This window comes from Varanus komodoensis, unplaced genomic scaffold (assembly GCF_004798865.1).
Source record: "Varanus komodoensis strain SLA01 unplaced genomic scaffold, ASM479886v1 scaffold29_1, whole genome shotgun sequence".
NCBI lineage: Eukaryota > Metazoa > Chordata > Lepidosauria > Squamata > Varanidae > Varanus > Varanus komodoensis.
Window position 1 is genome coordinate 8,634,185 of NW_025335759.1, and position 21,270 is coordinate 8,655,454.

At 48.7% G+C, this 21,270-nt stretch overlaps 1 protein-coding gene across 1 annotated transcript; it reads right to left on the reverse strand.

Annotated features, from left to right (window-relative positions):
- Window positions 1–4,073: 4,073 nt before the first annotated feature.
- LOC123025805 (non-compact myelin associated protein) lies at window positions 4,074–20,974 on the reverse strand. Its single transcript, XM_044434844.1, has 4 exons — window positions 20,907–20,974; window positions 7,178–7,273; window positions 5,177–5,261; window positions 4,074–4,439 (listed from the first exon to the last, which is right to left on the reverse strand). The coding sequence occupies exons 2-4, from the start codon at window positions 7,260–7,262 to the stop codon at window positions 4,292–4,294; spliced, it is 318 nt and encodes a 105-aa protein (XP_044290779.1). The 5' UTR covers window positions 7,263–7,273; window positions 20,907–20,974; the 3' UTR covers window positions 4,074–4,291.
- Between the last annotated feature and the right edge of the window lie 296 nt (window positions 20,975–21,270).

The window sequence follows — 21,270 nt, forward strand, 5'->3', positions numbered from 1 at the left end:
GCCATGTAGCTGATTTTGCCCCCACATACATGGACACACGAGCTTAGGAGATAAAGAGTTCGTCCAACACCACAAGCAAACAATGCCGCTACTGTGCAACTGTATCTCGTGGGCCTGGTGAAATTTTTGGGCTGGGCGATTGCCCACCCACTCCTGCAATACCAAACTTGTGCAGCGGCTGCCAACGTATTGTGTCTGTGTGTGAACAAGGGTTTGTCATGAGCCAAGAAGGAAAGAGCGAAAGAAAGAAACAAGCAAACATTAATGAGAGCTGTCATGAAACTTGCCTTTCAGAGCTGCCGGCTGGTCTGTGCACATTCCACATTTCTGCACCATACAGAGCAGGACCAGAGCTGAGTGTGGCATTTGGCTTCCTGCCCGTGCACTTAAACCACAGACTTAAATACTGGCTTATCCAGCACTACCTCACAGCCCCTTGCTGAGTTCTTTTGCGTCTGGAGAACCTGCTTCAAAATAATGTGGGGAAATAAGTGAAAAGGATAAGATTTAGAATGGCTTTGTATTATCTGCAAGTGGCTGAATTCAAGATTTGTGAAGAACTGAAGGTTTTAAAAGCATCTGAAACTCTGAGGAATTAATATTAAAAGAGAACATTTAATTGGGTGATTTATATTTCATATTCCATGGATTGAATTTAGGGTGTAATTCCAAGCATGATTACTAGGGAACAAGTCCCATTAAAACCAATTGGAGTCACATCCAAGGAAACACAAGATAAAACTGCAGTGTTAAAATCTGTATTTTTATGGGACAGACATTGGACCATTCACAAAATATTGTAGTTTGGAGTGCTCTGTTCAGTGTTCCCGCCAGGCCAGGCACGCCCTCTTTCAGGAGATGCCATTACATTCCTCTCCCACACAGTCTGCTTTTCTGTCTCCCCCCTGCCCCATCAGCTGGCATTCTGTGGTTATTAAGAATGTTCAGTTTTCACTGGGGTGTTTTGTCTTTTGGTGGACAAGGATGTTAGGGGTTTCTTTCATAAATACTTTTGAATTTCTGCAAAGCTTAGAATTTCTCTGAACCTGCTGATATTTCTGCTTGTGCATGAATGAAGTTGTTTGACCCTATGTGGTGGTACTTACCACTGAGTTGGAAATAGGATGCATGTTTGCTGTTGTCCACGTAGGATGTAATGCAATGCATCTTTAGGCAGAAAAAGTTTTACAGATCCTAGGATTCCAAAGCCAGCACCTAAAGGAACGGGTCTTGAGATGATAATTCTGACTAGCTACAATTGAGTATGACATGGAAATATGAAAATATGAATTGTTGCAGCCCTTGTGCTATAATGCACTAAAGCAGAGCCCAGTGACACGGTGTCCATGTCCCCCCCCCCACCCCTCCCACTTCAAAGCAAAACCTATTTTCTTCCTGGCAGTAGCTTTGAGACAATGAGAGGGCTTCCCGCTGCTGCCATTTCAGTTCTTAGGAATGACACGAAGATGCTGAGAGATGTGCTTAGGAAAGGGGGGGCCGGGGAGGGTTGCATGGCAGTGTTTCCCCTTGCAGCACACCCACGCAGGAGAACAGCAGGCAGCCGTAAAAGCTGTGGGTTCAAAGGCTCAGACCCCACTCTGCCTTACACACAGTCATGCACTTGTTCTTCGCGGGCCGGCAGCCATTTTGTGGCTGTGCCCATGACCATTTCCACGTTGCCAGATGTGCGCACAGCCAAAAGGTTTTCCTGTCCCCGTATGGCAAAATCTTCCTCGAAAAGGCTTTTCATTTAAAAAAAAAAAAAAAGTTTTGCACATTTAAGCCCTTCTCCAACAGAGCAAACGACAGTCTGGACTCATTGGAAACCTTTGTAAGAAAGCACTGGATACATTGCGTTTCTGGGTGTTTTTGCCAATTGGGGAGCATTCCTTTCTCATCCTGGGAATTTCTGACCTCCCAAAATGTTACAGTCAGGAGAGGATGCAGATCGAACCACCCCATGGAAGCTCCCCGATGGCTGCTATTAATTGAAAGCACTGCGTTAGGGTTTTCTTTGAAATGGCTGCAGCTCAGAGTCAGAGCAACTGAGTGCCTGTTGAAGGCGTATCCAATCTGTTACGGAATCTCCTCTGGGAATGGAAGCTTTATTGAGGAAACTTGAGAGCCACTGACAAACTATTTATTTATGTATTACCAATATTATTATAATGTATAAAATTCCTAAAATTTTCTAAGTGCTGTACCTAAATAAAAACAAGACAGTTCCTGCACATAGACGTACCATCTAAAAGACACAAACAAAGGAAAAGAGGATGGGGAGGGATGAGGTAAACAGACAAGGCAATTACTGGTGCTACAGAACTGTTTTTATAGACCAGCCAGGATGGAGACAGTTCAGGGAGGGGACAAGCCAGATGGTACCTGGTCTTTCAGCCAACGCAATGGAATGGGCCTGCAGATCCATTTCTCCTTTTGCTGCAGCCATGTGGAATGAAAACAATTAAGCTGGGTCAACTGACATTTTGGTTGCCATAAAACCTGAACTCTAAAGGGTGTGGGGCAGGCAGTTACTTTGTGTAGCCGCAAGCTGTTTTTAATCTCATCCTTGACTTGGTAGTTTCTCTTCTGGCTAGTTTCGTATCACTTTTTTTTCTGTTGCTGAGATCTTTTAAATTTGTACGTGTGGCTATTTTTTGTTTTCACAGAAGAGAGATATAATACACTCCTGATGAAGCAGGTTACAAATCTCATTTACAGACTTAAAAAGAGCCCCTACTTTATTTAAGTTACAGAAAATCAGCACTGCACAAAACCCAGCTGATCCCATTATGTCTTTGCTGTCTTGCAATTTAAAAATATTATTTCCCTATTCCTTATTTCAAGAAGAGAAAAAAGACTCAGAAACTACACTGGGATAAATATGACATGGCTGCACAGGCAGATTGTCAAGTCAAGTAAGATAACGTGCACAAGGACACTTTTAGGTTCAGACACAGGCACTTAGGATGCAATCCTATGCAAGGTTAGACAAAAAAAAAGGCCGACACCTGTTTAAATATGTATGGGATTGTGCCCATGGCATACTAAATCCAGATCTACATTTTCCCTCATTTGTCAAAGCAAGTACTGCTTAATTTTGGCTTTTTGCATTGCTGACCCTAATAAGGGAGGAACAACCCCAAGCAGGCTGCCATTTTAGACTGGGTCCATGTGTCTCCTCCTCTGCTTGCGTTCAGTTCTGCTGGCGGGGGGAATTCACCTTTCAGAGGTTGCTGCAGGCATTCAGCAAGATCAGTGTTGATGCCATTCTGGAACGGTAAGAAATCAACAGTTCACGTGCCCCCTATATGAGCTGCAGCAGTGAGGGAGGGTGGGAGGAAGGGACAAGCCAGTCATGCCTGCCTGCAACAGAAAACTAGCATCTCGAGGAGGAGGATTCCTCTTCTCCCCAACATGTGACCTGCAAGGGATCGATTCAGCACCAGTGCTTAGTGTTGCTGAAAGGATAAACTTGCCTTCAGTTGGGCGCTCAGCATTGGAGGAAGTCAGTCGAACAGTGTCTGTTAGCAAATGTCCCTACCAATTATAGCTGCCATTTGGAAAAGGTACCTCACTTGCTCCTCTCTGACTCTGCAAAAGCAACTTCTCTGCCCAGTGAGCAAGACAAGCATCACATAGGGCAGGCGTCTCCAGCCTCTTTCCATGGAGGGCTGAACTCAGTTCTGGGGAAGCTCTCAGGAGCCGTTTTCCAGGGGTGGGTGGAGCTGGGGGCAAAGGGGGGCAGCACCAAGCAGTCAACAGTTGGAGGAAAGGGTCATGACCCTTTGGAGGCAGAGAGGAGGCTGCAGTGGCCTCATTTGGCTTGAGATTTGGCACCCCTGGCAGAGAGCAAGGTGCCAGCCGCCATTACCTGATTGCCACCAACATGGGTGAAGGGAAACCCTTTCTGCCAGTGTAGAACCCCAAATCAGTGGCGAACCACGTGCATCTGAAGACTGAGGGCTTGTGAGAGCCACGCTAAGTTAAAGTAGCCGAAAATGGTGGATCCAGCATCCAGAGCCAGCTTGTCTGCCAGCTTCCTGTTTGTAGCCACAGAGACAAAACAAGCTGCTTTTAGGATGGGGTGCCCACGTGGCATGGCCCCAGTTGCACCGAGAATCTGTCTTGTCTTCTCCCTTCGGAAAAGGAAAAAAGGATGTGGATAGGAGGTCGCAGAAAGGCCACTGGTGACACTCCAATTACAGTCCTGACCTCCCCTGCGTCGGCGCTTCCACTGGACTCTGTAGGCCGGAGTTTTGCTCTTGTTTTCCATTCTGAAGGTGGCTGTGTCTCACGGCCTTCTTTGTGGCAGGTGGATGTCTGCAGGGACAAATGTCACCATCGTGCTACGGCCCGTGCCGTGGCCGCTCTGTTCCAACATGGAGGGGATCGTGACCTTCGCATTCTTGGGCTCCAGCTCTCGCTTTGTCCTCATGTGTCTACAAAAAGCAAAGCAAACATGGTAATTAACTCATGGGATTAGTGAACTGTCTGGTCTTGTCTTGGCATGGTCTCCATTTCCCTGTGCGGTGTTCCAGGCTGGGCAGAGAATGTGATGGATCTCCAGCTCTTACGAACAAGTGATCTGGTCAGCAGCTTCACAGGAGGAACTGTGCCCCCTGCCCTGGGAGAGTTCAGCACACAGGCCTGCTTTTAACGTGATTCTGACAACACTCCAAGAAACCCTGCTCAGTCATGGAGCAAACCGGTTGACCTCAGGCCAGTCTCAGGCGCTCAGCCCAGCCTACCTCACAGGGTTGTTGTTGTGAGGACGAAATTGAGAGGGGGAGAATTATGTAGGCAGCCTGAGTTCCTTGGAAGGAAAAAACGGCATATCGATATAATGAATGTTGCCAGCGAGAGCTGATGACTGTATACCCCAAAAGGCAGCTGAGCAGGTCTCTCTATTAAGTTGCACATAGTTCTCTGCTCACAGGCTCTCCTTTGTGCAGACGGTCCCACAGGAAGGGTGCATGACTCAACAGGAGGCCCTCCCAAAGCAAGAACATGTGGCGCAGGCGCACACAGCTGCACCACGGGCGCGAAAATGCAACCCTGCAGCCCCCTTCTGAGGTCACATGGGAACACCCACAGGATGCGACCAGCGCTGTGCACAATCTGCTTGTCGTTTTGAAAATTGAAGGCGCTTGAGCTCCAAGCCCAGTCCCTGACTTACCTGTTATATGTTTTCAGCAAGAGCAGAACCGTCGTGAATATAACTATGACACCAACCACAATGGCTGCCACAATGGCTCCGGAGCCTAATGTGAGGCAAAGAAAAGCAAGGAATGAAACGCTGGAATTAATGTGTTTCCTGTGCCCCAGGTTCTAAACAGCTTTTGATACCCAAACTCCTGGGATCAAAGAGCTCCCTCTGGCACAGCTGAGAGCTTGGGGTACAGGAGATCGAGTGTTGTTTTTAAAGTAAGCCTTCTATTTTCTCTGGCTTTTAGTATTTCAGACGTGTGGAGTAGCAGGATTCAACACCCCTGCCAAATCACAAACGTCTTTTGAATCAGGCTTCAGTTGCAAAAGCAGCCTGCCCTGGAGCACAAGGGCCAGCGGCTGCTGGAGAAAAACAAACACCCCCTCAGCTATGTGGACTGGTTCTTGGGAGCTCTGCCAGGGACTCCTGACCATCCAAAAGAAAAACAAGTCATGCTACAGTTGTGATACAGAAACCTCAGGACTGGCAAATAGGCCTTCTTTATGTCTTGCAATTATTCATATCCTTGCTTTTCCAAATACAAGGGCTTCCAAGGTAGTCTAGCAGGTGATACAATCACGATAAACAATGCTTGTTACAGCCACTTATCAGGATCTTTCCCACAGGGAGAGTACGTTGGGGGGAGCGCGTCTCTACTTGGAGGCATCCTCCCTTTGAAGGGTTACCCTGCCCACTTCCAACTTAAAGGCAAACATCAGAACCATCTGCAAAGAGCACCTGCAGACAGAGCAGGTAGGCACACAGCCCACCTGGCCTCCATCTTCCATGCTATGGTCAGATGGTCTGTATTTCTATCTCAATCCTAATGGGAATTTCTGACTTTGCATCTATACACAATTAGCATGTGCAAGTATTATGCAGATCACCAGCCCTTCAGTCCTCTCTTTCGGTGATGTGCTGCTGCTTCTTGGGCACTTCATAGGCGGTCGCTCCTCTAAAAGGCCATCTTTAAAAATGTCTTTTCAGGTGCCATGGAGAGCCATGGGGTCCACTTTTGACTTGCCTGTGGAAATTCCACAGCAGAACATGACCCCAGTGGCAGCACTCTCCATTCCATGTGCCCCGGCCTCTGGAGTACCACCACCATGGACCCGAGGGACTAACCATAGGATGAGCCCCATGACCTGCAACAAAACTGTCGAATCCCCCTTTGAAGTACTGGTGCCATCACACCCCTTTTGCTCTCTCCCTGAAGACCAGGCTGTGCTGCTAGAAAACTTGGGAGTGGGAAGAAGAACACAAAGTCTTACGGCACCTTAAAGCCTCGTGCGCCTAAGAAATTTATTCCAGCACACGTTTTGGTAGAATCCATGAACGCTGATGCCAGAATTCTGCTGTTAGGTTAGCTATTAAGAAGCCCCGAGATGCTTTGTTGTTTCTGCTGCAAGAGGCTGACGTGAGAACTTGCTGGAAATTGGGTCCTGGGCAAGCTTGCCCTGGAGAGAGGCCATGCCCTTGCGAGGGGACACCAGTCCCGTTCAGCAGTGTAGAATTACTTGGGTGGTGCTCTCAGCGCCCAGTACCTGAGGCCAGGTGGAGCACAGCGGTGACTCGGGGGTGGAGCCTGCTGCCCCCAGCAGACTACACCAGGCCGACCCTCATGGGAGTTACCAGAAATCAGCCCAACTGAGGAGGAGAACACCATTTTCTTGTCAAATCAGTAGTGCCTGAAGCCAGGGCCATGGACACGCGAAGGGCTACCAGGAGATCCTGCTTGAGCTTCTGCCGACGCTTATGAGGTCCCTTTCCATGATCAGCTGGCCAACAACATGCCTTTGGAAGTTCACAGTCAGAGAGGGATAGCTCCTGCCTTGTGCATGTCTCCCACAGACCCTTTTCCCCTCTCCATGTGTAACAGTAGGATGGCCAAATGGAACCCCCATGACTGCTCTCACAGTATTTATTTCACAACACACGGGATGCAGGAACCACAAAGTATCAGCAACTTACTCTGATAAAGAATCTGTTCTTGAGATTTTGTTGTCACATTAGTTGAAGGCGAGGAATTTTCAGGCACTGGTGCAACCGTCGTCATTTTGATTCCAACTAGCAAAAAAAAAAAAAAAAAAAGATTGATTCCAGAGCAAAAATGGAAAGGAGCATTAGAGAAATACGGCAAGACGCTGCTGTTGGGTCAGCTTATTCCGAGGGTGTTAACACGCATTCCCTGCAAGGACCACATTCCATTGCAGAGAAGCCCTCACAAGGCAGCATTCCAGTGATGGGCAGGACCAAAACACCAGCATATGGTAGCTTGAAGTTCTTGCTGCCTTCCACTAAGCCTTGGGAGAGGCATTTCAACCTTTCAAGAGGGAGGAGGAGCCAGGAATACAAGATTGCCTCAAGCTCTGTAGCCTTAATCTGCTAGAGGAGTGTTCAGGCTTTCTGGCTGTGTAGATGTTTTGGTTTTGTCTTAATCGTAGTGGAGAGGAAAACCTCAGGTATCCAATTTTGAGGAGCTGGGACAGAGGAGTAATCTAGCAGAAAGCTTCTCTGTGTCACAAAGGGTCCAGTAAGCCAATAAACCAGAACCTGGCTCCCTAATCAATGTTCCACAAATAGGATTTAAATAAAGCAAAACCAGACACACACACACAGAGGGAACATACGGGAAAATTCAGATAGTTGCTGGCGGCTGGAGCACATGCTTTCTTCTAGAGTTTTGTGTTCTGTCTTCAAAGCTTTGAATTATAAGGTTGTTTGTATCAATGCAGTCTCCCTGTTTCTAGCCAAGTTGAGAAGCAAAAATGGGAATCACTCAGGCCCTGATGCCATTTACTAGGCCATTCTCTGCAGAGTGAATGGCTCCTTTGTATAGATGAGGCTGCATTACTTTTGTAACATGACAAGTGCCATGGGATCCTTTTTCCCCCTTCCCCACTTTAAAAAAAATCGAATCCAAACACTCTCCTTTCCTGTTCCGCCACCAGTCCAGCTCTACATTATTTTTATAGCAAGTCTGCGGTTCGCCAGCTTCAACTTGTCAACACTATTTATATTATCTAAAAGATGGCGACTTAAAGCAGGACCTGTCATTGCTTCCTGACTATTCAACCCATATCCCCCAAAGGACCCATTCCTGTGGGATAGAGGAATCAGCGGGAAGAGCTGGGTCAGGGTCCATGTCCTCGTTTTGAGAGGGTGGGTGACAGGAAAGTGGGATGGGAAGCGATGGAAGAAAAGGCTAAACAAATACTTCTCAGCAAGAGCACAAGGATTTCCCAGTGCACTGCAGACTAAGTGACTTGTGTCTCACAGGGTGCCCATCTGCCCTCTTTTGCCAGCAGCAGTCTGTTATTTAAAGGACAGCCAGCAAGTATCCTGAAGGGATCTCCTTTTGAGGGACTTTCCTGTCCAATTTTATTTCTTTATTTATGTTTAGATTTATAAACCACTTTCATAGCCTCTAGGGCTCTGTGGGTGTAATACAGTATAATAAAAACCAAAAATAAAAACAGATAAAATACATATAATACAATTACAGTAACTACAGAGATCACAGACATAAAATTACTCGGGCACATTAGAAATAAAACCATTGTTTATATTTCCTAAAATATACAACCAGTTCAATGTTATTCAAAGTCTAAAATATCTGGAAAATAGGAATGTCTTTGCCTGGCGCAGGAACAGTAAGAATCATCAAAACTGTTGCCCTTCTCCAGTGAGTACCTGGGCAACAGACTGAACAGGTAGCACACAGAAAGGCAGCTGGTGACCATCTTCCACACAGGTGAGATGGATTTAATATCTATTTAAATATCTATATGTTCTATATCTGCTTAACATTTCTATATGCAGTTATTCCCAAATTGCATCCATATATCAATCAAGACATTCAAATTTTATGCAAACTGCTCTTGCTTTTGGCAATTGCTAAGTGGCCACCCTAGTTTGAGGGCTGTTTGCCCCTCGGCATCAATTGTGGGCCTTGCAGCACAAACGGGGATATGCCCCCTTCCCCAGTCAAGGCACACAGGAACAAAAGCTAGTCAAAGGCCAGTTATTCTGGTCTCTGAGGCAGAAAACCCTGCAAGTGCCTCATTCCTCACTCCCTGGCAGTAAAAATGCAACAGCAGCAAATTATGAACTATACTGCATGCAAAACCAGCTGCCTGAGGGATCTGCCTCTCTCCCCTTACCAGATCCTGCTTGCCAGGAACCAACTTCAAAAAATGTAGGAGGACGCCTCTGAATACACTCCATGTACACCTATTGGAGCTGCCTGTTCATATTTCTTGCAAAGAAACAGGATTATTACAGTCTTGTCTCTTGGAATTCACCTATAATAATGAACATAGATATATAGTAGTTTTAAACCTTATATATCCCTTATGTGCCTCCTGTTTGATTGCTTCTTCCTTTTTCTTTTATTCTGGGTGCTGTTTAAGTTAATGTTTGACTTTGCCTGCTGACGATGATGTTGCAATCTTGTGGTCAGCTCATGGACCGAACAATAAATCATGAACTGCTAGATTGGCCCCTGTGAGGAAGATGATGCTGAACAGGTTGGAGTTATGGTCCCATTCAGCAAGGCTGTTCATATGTACTTACAAACGCTTGCAGCAAAGCCCTCTTTTTTTGAACAGGAAAAGCAGCTCTGGAAGTGGGTCATGGAAGGGATAGGTGCCTCCTTTGCCTGCAACCCACAATTTCCTCCCCAAAGAGTATTTCCTGTTTTAAAGGGGATGTGAATCATCAGGGTACCATTCCATGAATTAATGCAGCTTCTCCCAACCTGTTGTTCGCCAGATTGCCAGGCGAGCTGGGGATGATAGGAGCTCTTGTGTGGCTCAACACATCTGGAGAACATCAGGTTCTGGGAGGCAGCATCAACAAGCTGGGCTCAGCAAGGCCACTGACTAGGAATTCTGGGTGTTGCAGTCCAAACATGTCTGGAAGGCACAAGGTTGGAGAAGACTGATGTGAGGCAAATACTTTTTATTTTTTAAAGCCCTCTAATGTTAATTTTTGGTGCTTTTATTGCTACTCTATTTCAATTGGTGATATATGCATTTCATTGTATTCCTCTGTGTTTAACTGTTAGTCTCTGGGAATCCTGGTGAATTTCAGAGTGACGGGAGGCAGCTGGATTTATATAAAATCCATGCCTAAAGACTTGCATTGATGCTCCAGGCTTGTAATTCTTGAGCAAAAAAGGATAACTGTCCATTTCAGTCTCTTGAAATCAGTCCTCCAAGCTGGTGGCTCATGCATTAGTCTTGCTAAGAGAATGCTGCAGAAAAGAACGTCCCCGGCTGTATGACCTCCAGCTGCAACTTTTAGAACTTTTGCAGAGTTCAGAAATGTCAGCAGAGCCCAAAAAGATTAGTGAATGAATGGCAACGAACCACCGAGCAAGTAGCTATAAGCTAGCCTTCCCCAACCTGACATCCTCTAGATGTCTTCGTGCTTTATCTCCCCTCCGCCCCGACCAACATGGCCTTTTAAAACCAGAAGCAGCTGGACCATCACCGATGCCTGTCCTGCTCGCCCTATGCCAGGCTGCCACATCTGCAAGCCGCCATTTAAATTTCCCAGCATGCTCTTGAGGGACAGCCATGGTTGTACCAAGGATGGGTACTAGAAAACAGGTGAATAGGGACAGCTGGAGGACAATACCAGCACCCTGCACTGTAAAACAATGAAAACAGCCTTGCCCAAGTGGGCACCCTCCAGATACGTCAGACTACAACTCACATCAGCCGCAGCAGGGGATGGGAGTTGCAGCTCAGCACATCTTTAAAGAAGTCCAAGTGGGGGGAAGCTGGTATAAATGCACGGGAGGGATCTCAGCAAGGGAGGGGCTTTCGGAGGCTCTTCTCGGCCAAGTGCAAAGCTGCACCGGCTCTCACGGGACGGTGCTGCCGGCAGGAAGGGGGCCGAGTGGGTGGCTGCTTCAGCCCAGCATTGCTCAAAGGGAGCCGCACCAGGGAGCACCTCGGATCGTGGCAGCTGCTTCTCCCTTTGTATTCCCGCTAGACAAAGCCTCTTTTTTGTTCCTGGACTGAGCGAGCGCTGTCTCTCCACCAGGCACCTGCCCTCTCTCTGCATCAGCAACCAGACTGTCAGTCCTGTGCCTTTATGGAGGCACATGGGTGGGTGGGTGGGTGGGTGGGGGACGGGCGAGCAAAGAGACCTTTCAGCCTGCCCTCTCCTGCTCTACCAGGTGTTCTCAAGGATGAACGGGCCATTTCTTTGGTTAGGTGCTGAGTCCACGCTTCCTTTCAACAGGCTTGTCAGTTCGGGCCTAATTTCCTGGATGGGGAGTGAGAGGAAGGCCAAGATTTTTTATGATTATTATGATTATTAATCTGAGTGCTGCAGTTAATTGCCAAAACAAGCACCGATGTATGTGGAGACTGGCCAGGGGCAGGGGGGTGTGGGGAGGAGAGTCATCACCCCGTGGGTTTGTCCACACCCAGCAAAACTGCACAATAGACGGCACTCAGAGAGCATGTGGCGTCCCGCCAGCCGCACAGATCTGCTTTCCTGCTGATGTAAATACAGCTCCGTGTCGCCTCTCCCAGTAGCTTCCATCCCACTCATTCTAATGCGGGAGGCCAGTGCTGATTCCGGGTCTCTGCACCGTGAGGCTGCAAGCAAGGAAGTAGCAGCCAGTGGCGTGAAGGAGGCAGGGTGATTCTGCGACACACGCCTTGGGTGTGGGGTCTGGCGAACAGGTGACTAGCTAGGAAGGAGGTGTCATGGTGGGGAACCTGCCCAGTGTCATCCCATGGCAACCTTGCCACCTGCCAGAGGCCACCACCAGTCGCGCACCTTTAATTTCTTACAGCATCCAGTTTTGGGGGGCTGCTGCTTTAATGTCCCCAAGGGACGCGATTCCAGGAATTGCAAAAAAATAGAACACTGGCCTTCTGGTACCAAGCAGGGCAAACTGCTACCACTGGTACGTATGTCCAGGGTCAAGGACGGCTCGGTGTGGGACACACTAGAAGGCCCAGTGCCTTATCGACTGGCACACCCAGCTCCAAATGCTTATTCTCAGCACCAGCAACAGACATTACAGGGCACTTGAAAGATTAGGGGGCTAGACCCATAGGCTTTAATTACCATAATTAAATAATTGGAGAGACTGGAGGGGGCACAACAGGTACTGAGAGGGAGGGTTAACCCTTCCCTCCTCAGCTGCAATCCCCTCGCCCCTCACCCCAATAACTGGCAGTTAAACTAAGGAGGTGAAAAAACCCCCACCCCGTTGCCAGTAAAGGGAGTACTTTCCCTCCCTAAGTTTAACTGTGGGGCAGGGTGCTTTCTTCTCCTTTCCAAGCTTCTGTTCCCCTTGGAAATCACCTCTTGCGTGGCAATTAAGTTGAGGAAAAAGAGACGTTCCATGGGCACAAATGGATGCTCAGGCTTTGGGGAATAAATAAGGGCCCCGGAAAACGGATTTGGGCTTCTAGCCACTAGGGGCCCGGCCGGGCAACTTTGCTGCTACCAACCAGTCGAGAAGGAGCCATGTTCAGCTTCTACTTCCAAGTGCAACAAGAGCACCAGCTCCGAGAGGAAGCCAGGACAAGGAAAGGCTGTTACTCGGTACAGCTTCAACACGCGCTGAAGTGTGCATACATGGTGGAAAAATAATAGGGATGACTTCCAAGGGTACAAGAACCCCTGAGCTAGCCAAAGTACCGGACAAATGCATCTAAGCTCTCAGCCTTGTCAAATATTTGCCTGATGTTGGAAATTCACTAGTTGAATTTCAGGTAGCACTTAAAGGCATGAAAGTGGGGAAGGAAAACTCTGCCTGGAGGGTATGCATTCAAACTGGCATTTCCTCATCCATGGACAGGAGTTTGTACTCAAGTAGCTTGCTGCCTTTTCCCTCAGGGGCCTCCGTTCTCTGTACTTAATCCATTCCTTTATTGCCTTCTGCAGAAAAAATGGACTGAGAAGAACCTTTCCTCGCAGAAAGCTCTTTGTGTAGTTGTTCTGAACTGGAATATCTCCCCCTTCGATTTTTTTATGACTCACAACAGCTGTGGTCAGAGATGGTCCGGATCAAATTCCACCTAAGGAGGATCAGGGAGGAGCAAAAGTCCTCACACAGCAGGGCTGTTATGTAACAAACCTGTTTGATGCCAGTCTTTAAATCATCACTCGTATTATTTCACCGAGCTGAAATAGTACAGAAAGGCAACCCAGTGTGTTTGTCCTATTCATTCTACTGAGCGGGCCTGGGCCTCTGAACCTATGCTTGGTGATGGTGCATCACCCGGGAGCTGGCTTGAAATGGCCTCACCAATTCTTCTGACAAGCAAAACACAAAATTAAGCTCTCAACTGCATTGCTCGTTTTATAAATACACAGCAACACGACCGAGCTTATGTGTGAGGAAGCAGTCCTTCAAATATCCAGAACTTAAACAATTTAGAATATTATTCCACTCTCAGAGCAAAAAAGATGTCCACCATTTTGAAACCAGGGAAATCAGGGCAATGCACTTCCTGCCAAATTCAGAAAAGAGGAGGTAAGTCGTTAAAAATTAGTTTTCTTTAAAACATTTTTGTTAAGTCAGCAATCTTCCTCACACTCAGGCCTAAGGTAACTTCCTGAATTAATTTCTATAGTGCTCCCTCAATTCAAAGAAACAAACAGCAGCTAATAAGAAAGGTCCCAGGCTTGGAGGCTCAAAAAGCAGGTTGCCGGAAGGTTCACATCAGTATCACATTTCTTTGCTGCCTGAAGAGATGGCTTGCAGCCAGTTTCCACACACAACAAAGCCAACTGCAGGCACAGAAATCACCAATCCTTCAGTTGCAACCCAGGAGGGCTTCCAAGGGAACTACAAGGCATCCTCCAAGCAGCCAAGGGATCATGCCACATCTGCATGCACGTGGTACACGAAATTTTCCACACACAACCTTCTCTTACACATACAGTTGAAACACTGGAGTTTCAGCTTTCAGTCCAGTGACTTCTCTTTTCACAGAGAGCACCTGTCTCCCACTGGTCCCAAAAATGTGCACACTGAGACTGCAGCCAAGAAATCAGAAGACCAAGAGTGGGGAGGGACTGGAAGACATCTTCACGGGCCAAGATGCTCTACTGGAGACCAAGGCTGAGGTCACGCACATCACTGTATTCCCAGTCTTTGGTTTTCCCAGTCCCTGTGCATGAGTGACTGGAAGAGAACCGCTATGTCTGAAACATGGTGCTGGAGGAGAGCTTTACCCTGGACTGACAGAAAGTCCTAGATCAAGTCGAGGCGGAATTTTCCCTGGAATCAAAAGTGATGAAGCTGAAGCTGCCATACTTTGGGCACATCCTGGGAAAGCGAGAGTTGCTGCAGAAGGACAATCATGCTAGGGAGAGTTCAAGTCAGAAGAAGACAACTGCAACCAAGCAGGGGATGATGGACTGATTCCACAAAGGAAGCCTCAGCCTCAACTTTACAGGAGGTGTGCAAGGCTTTCAAAGGCAGGGCATTTTGGAGGGTCTTCGTATGTCAGGGACAACTTGAGGGCATGTAACAACAGCGTGGCTTAACAACAGAGTAAATGCTTTGCACGTGCAAGGTCCAAGGTCCAAGCCCTAGCCACTCCGGCTACATGTGGGTTGTACCTACTGGCCCATTTTCACTTCCAGCACATTGAGGCAAGGTAACCCCTCTCGGCCAGAGCAGCTGTTCTTGGTGCTGACATTCTCACTGGGAAGATGAACACCACTACTCACAACTAGCAATAGGCATTACCTGTAAAAGCTATCCCCAGCGCGAACGTTCACAGAGCAGCAACTTTCTTCCTATCTTGGCTGGAAGCCTACCTTTAAAAAAGCAGCTGTATATTTGTTCCACAGCGTATTGCTGAAGTGGCATTTAATCAACGCGAAGACAGAAATACTTTGGAGAGGTAGACATGGAGATGGTTCAAGTGTTTGTTGTACGGGGGAGATGATCTGCTCTACCACATGCACTTCGATATGATGTTGCTTGACCTTCGCATGCTCTCCTCTCCAGTTTTTAAATGTGCCGGAGTTTCTGCAGGGCCCACGTTTGGACCAGCCTCTTGTTCCCTCCTCTGCCCATTATTCTCCACTGATGCTTCTTTTGCTGAGGTGGGGAACCTCTCAGCCTCCAGATGATGATGAACTGAAACACCCATCCTTTATGCATTTACATTATTACTGCATTAATGTCCTGCAGTTAGTTAGCTTGCAAAGAACCCAAAGCACTTTGCATGTGCTTCCTCCTCTGTATTTTATCCTCACAACAACTCTGTGAGGTAGGCACGCACCAACTGGCTCCCTAGTCACTATCATTCTCACCTAGAGAGAAGATGCAGCAGGTACCTGGCTCAGCCTCCCCGCCCCCCATGGCACTTTGATTCAAATGATAGTCATTAGGTCTCAGTTTGTAGCTATACTGATAAATCATCACATGCGCATTGTATGCAAAGCTGGGTCCTCTTCTGGGAGACGCATTTCCTGGATGGGGGAAAGGATGCCTACAAAGTGATGTGGAATTTCTGGAAGACTTTGAATTGGAGCAAAAATTCCTGGAAAAATTTCTGATAGGTGAAAGGTATGATCCATGCCAGCTAGAACATACTGGGAGTTGCAGGCTTTTTTCTCTAACCACGCACAAGGTTGTACCCTAAATCAGTTTGGAGCTGATTTAACACAATTCTTTGGCACAGTAAGCAAAGCTGAAGGGGAAAAAGTGGGGATGCTGCCTCAATTTTACACACTGTATAAATATTTCAAATGTTAATAGCAAAATTATTGAACTGAAAACTTAGACTGGGTGGAAAAAAATCAGAAAAACATATTTACTGTACATTCTAATGCATGTTTACTGAGAAGACCCATTTTATCCAAAGGGGATACTCCCAGATATGTACAAGATTGCAACATCTGTGTAATTTAAACCTTCTATTTAAACAAACAAAGCTTTTTAAGCCATTATTTTATTAGAATACTTGTATATATTTTAAGATGTGACAGTTCTCTCTTATATTCTTCAGAATTTAAAAAGAAAACAATGCTCCAAGATCTTAAAACTGTTAAATTCATTTTCACATGCCCAAAGAAGTATAATTATGATATATATTTATGCATGCATGCTTCCTAGAGATTGTCATGGGAAAAGTAGTTAATTACAGCTTTGAAATTGCCCTGCTTGGCTAGCATTGTGGAGACTCATTATGTTACTAATTAACTAGAATGGGCAAGGAGCAGAACTTTTAGAAATGAAAAATAAAGCTACCAGGGAAAAATCCATTGTGCTTTTTTTCCTGCTCCACATTATTAACCCTAGATGCAACTTCAGCGTCACAGGTCTGCACTGGCCATCCACAAGAGACAGGTTGTGGACAGCACTACTCCATGGCATGGGATACGGGTACAAGGACCAGGCTAGCATAACCCAAGGTGAAATGGAGTCTAATACAGAGCAAGGTCTAATAGGAAGTCTGAGTCACAGCAGCAGAACATGCCAAGGCCAGGAACCAGAGAGCCAGTGTGGTGTGGCGGTTAAGAGCCTGGGACTGGGACTCAGGCAATCTGGGTTCGAGTCCCCGCTCAGCCATGGAGCCAACTGGGTGACTTTGGGCCAGTCACAGACTCTCGGCCCAGCCTACCTCACAGGGTGGTTGTTCTGGGGATAAGATGGAGGAGAATGATGTAAGCTGCCTTGAGCCCTTTGTAGGAAAAAGGCAGGATACAGATCGAAAAATAAACAAAATAAATAAACCAGAAGTACAGCTCAGAGCAAGACAAGGAGACAGTCACGAGCAAGCTGAGGGCTGAGGACCAGCAAGGCAGACAGAGGTGGAGGCACCTTGAGGCAGGGTATCTGGCAAGGGTCTGGCAAGATGCAGGAGCTGCAGCACAGCTCACAGGGAGCCCCGTGTTGCTGAGGGGGCGCAGCCAGGCAGGGCAGGCACAACCTCACAGCCAGCATGGAAACCCACATTGTGAAGCCACGTGGCAAGGGGCAGGCTCGACAACCAACAAGCAAAGGGAAGAGCTTGCTCTTATGTCGCTCCTGCCCCAGGGCTCCCAGTTGTGGCTCACCGGGAGGCTGAGAACTCCAGCAGGGCCGGGACTGATCCTGCCCATTCTGGCCACCACACGGAGCCCCAGAGTGGCCGAGATCCAGACAGGTTCACTTCCCAGCAAACGGCAAACAGCCTCCTTTTTGGGGTGCTTTGAAGACCCGAACAGCTGTGAAAAGCTCCATGGCTGCAGCAGGACCCCCGATGATCCCTCTGTGAGGAGGACTGCTCTGTAACCTATTAGACTGGAGTATGCAGACTTGTTTGTTTGCTGCCTTTGTATGCTGCCCCCATGGCCACGAGGCTGTCTGGGCAGACTACAGTATTCAGGGCTTCTTGCTGTGGACTTTGGTTCACACTGGCTCCCTGGCCAGTGCGCAGGAATCCTGGGAACTGTAGTTCCAAACACCTGGAGGGCACAAGCTGGAGAAGACTGGAGCACAACCAAGTTCCCTTTCTGTGCACTAAATCACATTCAGTTTGAACTGCTTTCCTGTGCCACGTCGGGGATGCTTGGTCCTGTTTTGTACGGATGCTGCCCCCCATGCTGTTGTGCGCCTTATCACCACACTTGCCATTTGTGTGTGTGCATTTGTGTTGCACACGTGCTTGCCAGGGCTTTCACTCTGCTCGGCTGCGTGAGAAGCAGAAATGCAAGTGGTTAAAGCTTTCATTCGCGTTGTGCCATCGCCACCAAGAAGTTCTACCTGTCGTGGGTCTGCAGAACACACCCTGCCAGGAAAAAGGGAGGGAACGAAACCGGGGGGGGGGTAGGGGGGGGAGGAAAGCTATGCATTTACAGCTGAATCATGTGAATTTGGCCCTGTGCCTTAGCTGAGATGAGAAACCAGCTTTTCACTGCAAGAACCTAAGCAGGACCCCTTTGGAATGTCCCATACCCAGCTGCTTGCAAAAGGAAAGCAAAATGGCTGCTTCGGAAGTTGCAGAACCTTTTCAGCCCCAGAAGCATAAACTGCAAAGGTGCTCCATGAATTTAGGCATCAATTACATTCATCAGCATTTGCCAAAAAGTGTGGGTGACATATCCAGGCTTCGGTACATTTCACGGGCAAGTGGGCAAGCGATCCAGTTCATTCGCATCAGGCGGCTGCAGACTGGTGAGAGTGAAAATCTCCAGGGGTGGGGAAAGGCAGAGAGATTTGATAAGCAGTCTTTACCAAGTCAGCGAGACACAACCCCAAGTTCAAAGGCCACATCAACGTCAAATGCAAAAGCAATGGTCTGGCAAGAGGTATCAAAAGCACATATCCCGTAACAGTACAGTGCTGAAGACACCAGGAGCTGGCCGGCATTGCATTTCAAAGCAGAGCTGGCTGAACATCTTCCCTCCACCACCAAGCGCTGCTTTCCAGAAAACACAGGGGACATTTTGAAGGAAGTAAGACACATTCCCATCTCCGGAGGAGAACATCCATAAGGCCATTCCATGCACTGTGCTGTGAGTGGCCATACCTCCAAAGCTCACTCAAGCAAGCAAGCCAAGCTGCATGCTTTACTCTGGTGGACTCATACAGAACATAAAGGGTGCCCTCTCTTTCTTCCAGACTACACTCCACCTTCCTGCAGGAGCCTCTTTCAGCCCAAGGGCACGATGCAATTTCAGAGAAAGTAGCACTTGGATGCCACGTTCCAAAGGTGGGCAGGGCTGAAAGCAAAAGGGGTGGACCTAGAGATACAAAACCACCACATACCTGCAGCTTAATCCTCTTATTTTTGGTAACTCAGCCTTAGAGGAGGCATCTGAAGCTTTTAGAGGAAAATCTGCAGAAATGCTAGAAGCCACTGAAGGACAGTAGTTGGGAAAATGGGGAATGTGGGACTGGGATTCAGGCAATCTGGGTTCTGGACTCCACTCAGCCATGCAACCACGTTGGTGACTCTGGGCCACATAGACTCTCGGCCCAACCTACCTCACAAGGTTGTTGTGAGGATAAGAGGAGGAGAATTATGCAAGCCACCTTAAGTTCCTTGGAAGGAAAAAAAGGCAAGATATAAATAAAGTAAAATAATATAAATAAAGGAGGCAGGCCAGAATGAGGGAGTCTAAATTGCCCTGCTCCACACCTTTGGAGCTGCTTCCCCTGCCATTTCATATCAGAAGCTGAACTTTAAATTGGTATTTTTACAAATTTGCACAAATTGCAGCATTTGCATTTAAAGCAAGCCTTCCTTCCTTTCCCCAAACAGCATAACACGGTTTCACTGACCTTTGCTCTCCTGCCTTTAATACAGAAAAACCCATTTGTTCACCCACAAAGCTAAGTAGGATCCAGTTAGGATACCCAGACTTTTAAGAATAAATTAACAGAAGCCATGCTTTGATCAGACTTGGGACCACAGGTCTGGGGGAAAGTATTTCCCCTACCCCGCACTTTCTTCTCGACTAAAATTGTGTTCCACCCTGGCTATTGCTAGTTCTGCCAAGTGGAATTTACTCATATCTGAGCTTTGGAAAAAGCCCTCCAGCAGCACTATGGCTCCAGCTCTTTCACCTGTGTCCCAGGTGTGCCTGCTATGGATTAAAGAAACTCAAACCTATGAGCATTCCTTATCATTGATGTCCTGAATCACAAATGACAGGCAGATACAAGCCTCCATGTGTCTCCTCAGAAGTAAATTCCATTGAATTCAATAGTTCAGTAATTATAAGTAACACTTAAATACACAAATATACAGAGAAGGTTCACTGCTACCTCCGGTTATGGGATGCTGAGATGGTCCTTGTTTTGCTTCTCAGAAGTTGGGAAGGGGTGCAGGTGGGTAGGTCTGGCTTAAATCCGGGCCCAAGCAAGCAAAGCCTTCTGGAGGGTGAAGTTTTGCCCACTAGGGAGCTGGACTTGCCCTGAAAACTGGTGGGGAACGACTGCAATCGCCAGGGGGCCACTGGGAACCGGCCCGGGGCCATGGGAGGAAAGACACGCAGGGTCAGGGGCGCACCGAACAAGCCCAGCAGCCTCCCCCAAGCTTGTACCCTCCAGATGTTTGGCCTTTAATGCCCATCATCCAGAACCAGCTGTGCCGTACGAGCCGTAGCAGCTCAGGATGGTGGGGCTTGCAGTCCAGCTCCTGGGGCGGGGGCAGCTTGGCGAAGGCTGAGCGAACGCAGGACCCACTGCTCCCCCCTCACCGCCCCGATTAGAAACTTCCAGCACAAAACGCGCTTCCTCCCTGCCGGCATCTCAGACGCGAGCGCCAAGCCGCGTCCCGCGCGCCCCCCCGTCCAGCAAAGCGGGGCGGGCTTCCCTCCCACCCGCACCTGTCCGGGGCGGCAGGTGCGAGCGCCGCAGCCCGACGCAGCCTTCCGCGGAGGGGTCTCTCCCGGCCGACTCCTTCGCGGGTCTTTGCTGCCCACCTCTTGGGGTTCTCTGCAGAACCGGGGCTGGGCCGATCCTGCGTACGCGGTTTCCTCTGAAGTAAGCCCCACGCCGTGTCCCAGGAGGGAGCCGGCAGTGGATGCTAACAGCCACCCGCGGCAAGATTAGTCCCCGGCGGCAGGAGCGCACAGGCAGGATCGGGGCGCCGACCGATCGATGCGCGCCTCCTCGGGAGTCAGCGCCCCCGCAGGAGCTGCCGAGAGGCTAGCTCCTTAGCTTCGCTCAGCCCCAACGATTCCCACCGGCCCCGATCTTCCGCGCACCCACCTGCTCTCGGGGAGACCGTCCGTCGGCGTCTTCACCAGCTCGCCCCGGGACTCCTCCAGCCGGATGCCCCCATCGCCGCCTTCTCGCCGCCCGCCTGCCGCAGCGACTCAGCCGGCCTCGCCTCGCCTCGCCTCCCCGCAGCGCCGCTCCAGCCGTGCTTGTGCCGCCGGCCACTCCCTCGCCCTCCTCGCTTGCAGGTGATCGGTTCAGCTGGGCCGGCGCCAGGCAAACGACATGCCCTCTTCCTCCTCCTCCTCCTCCGCCGCCTCCCGGGCCGAGAGAGAGCGAGCGAGCGAGCGAGCCGCGCTTCGTCTTCTCCAAGCAGCGAGGAGTCACCGACGCAGCCGTCACACGCGCCAATCTT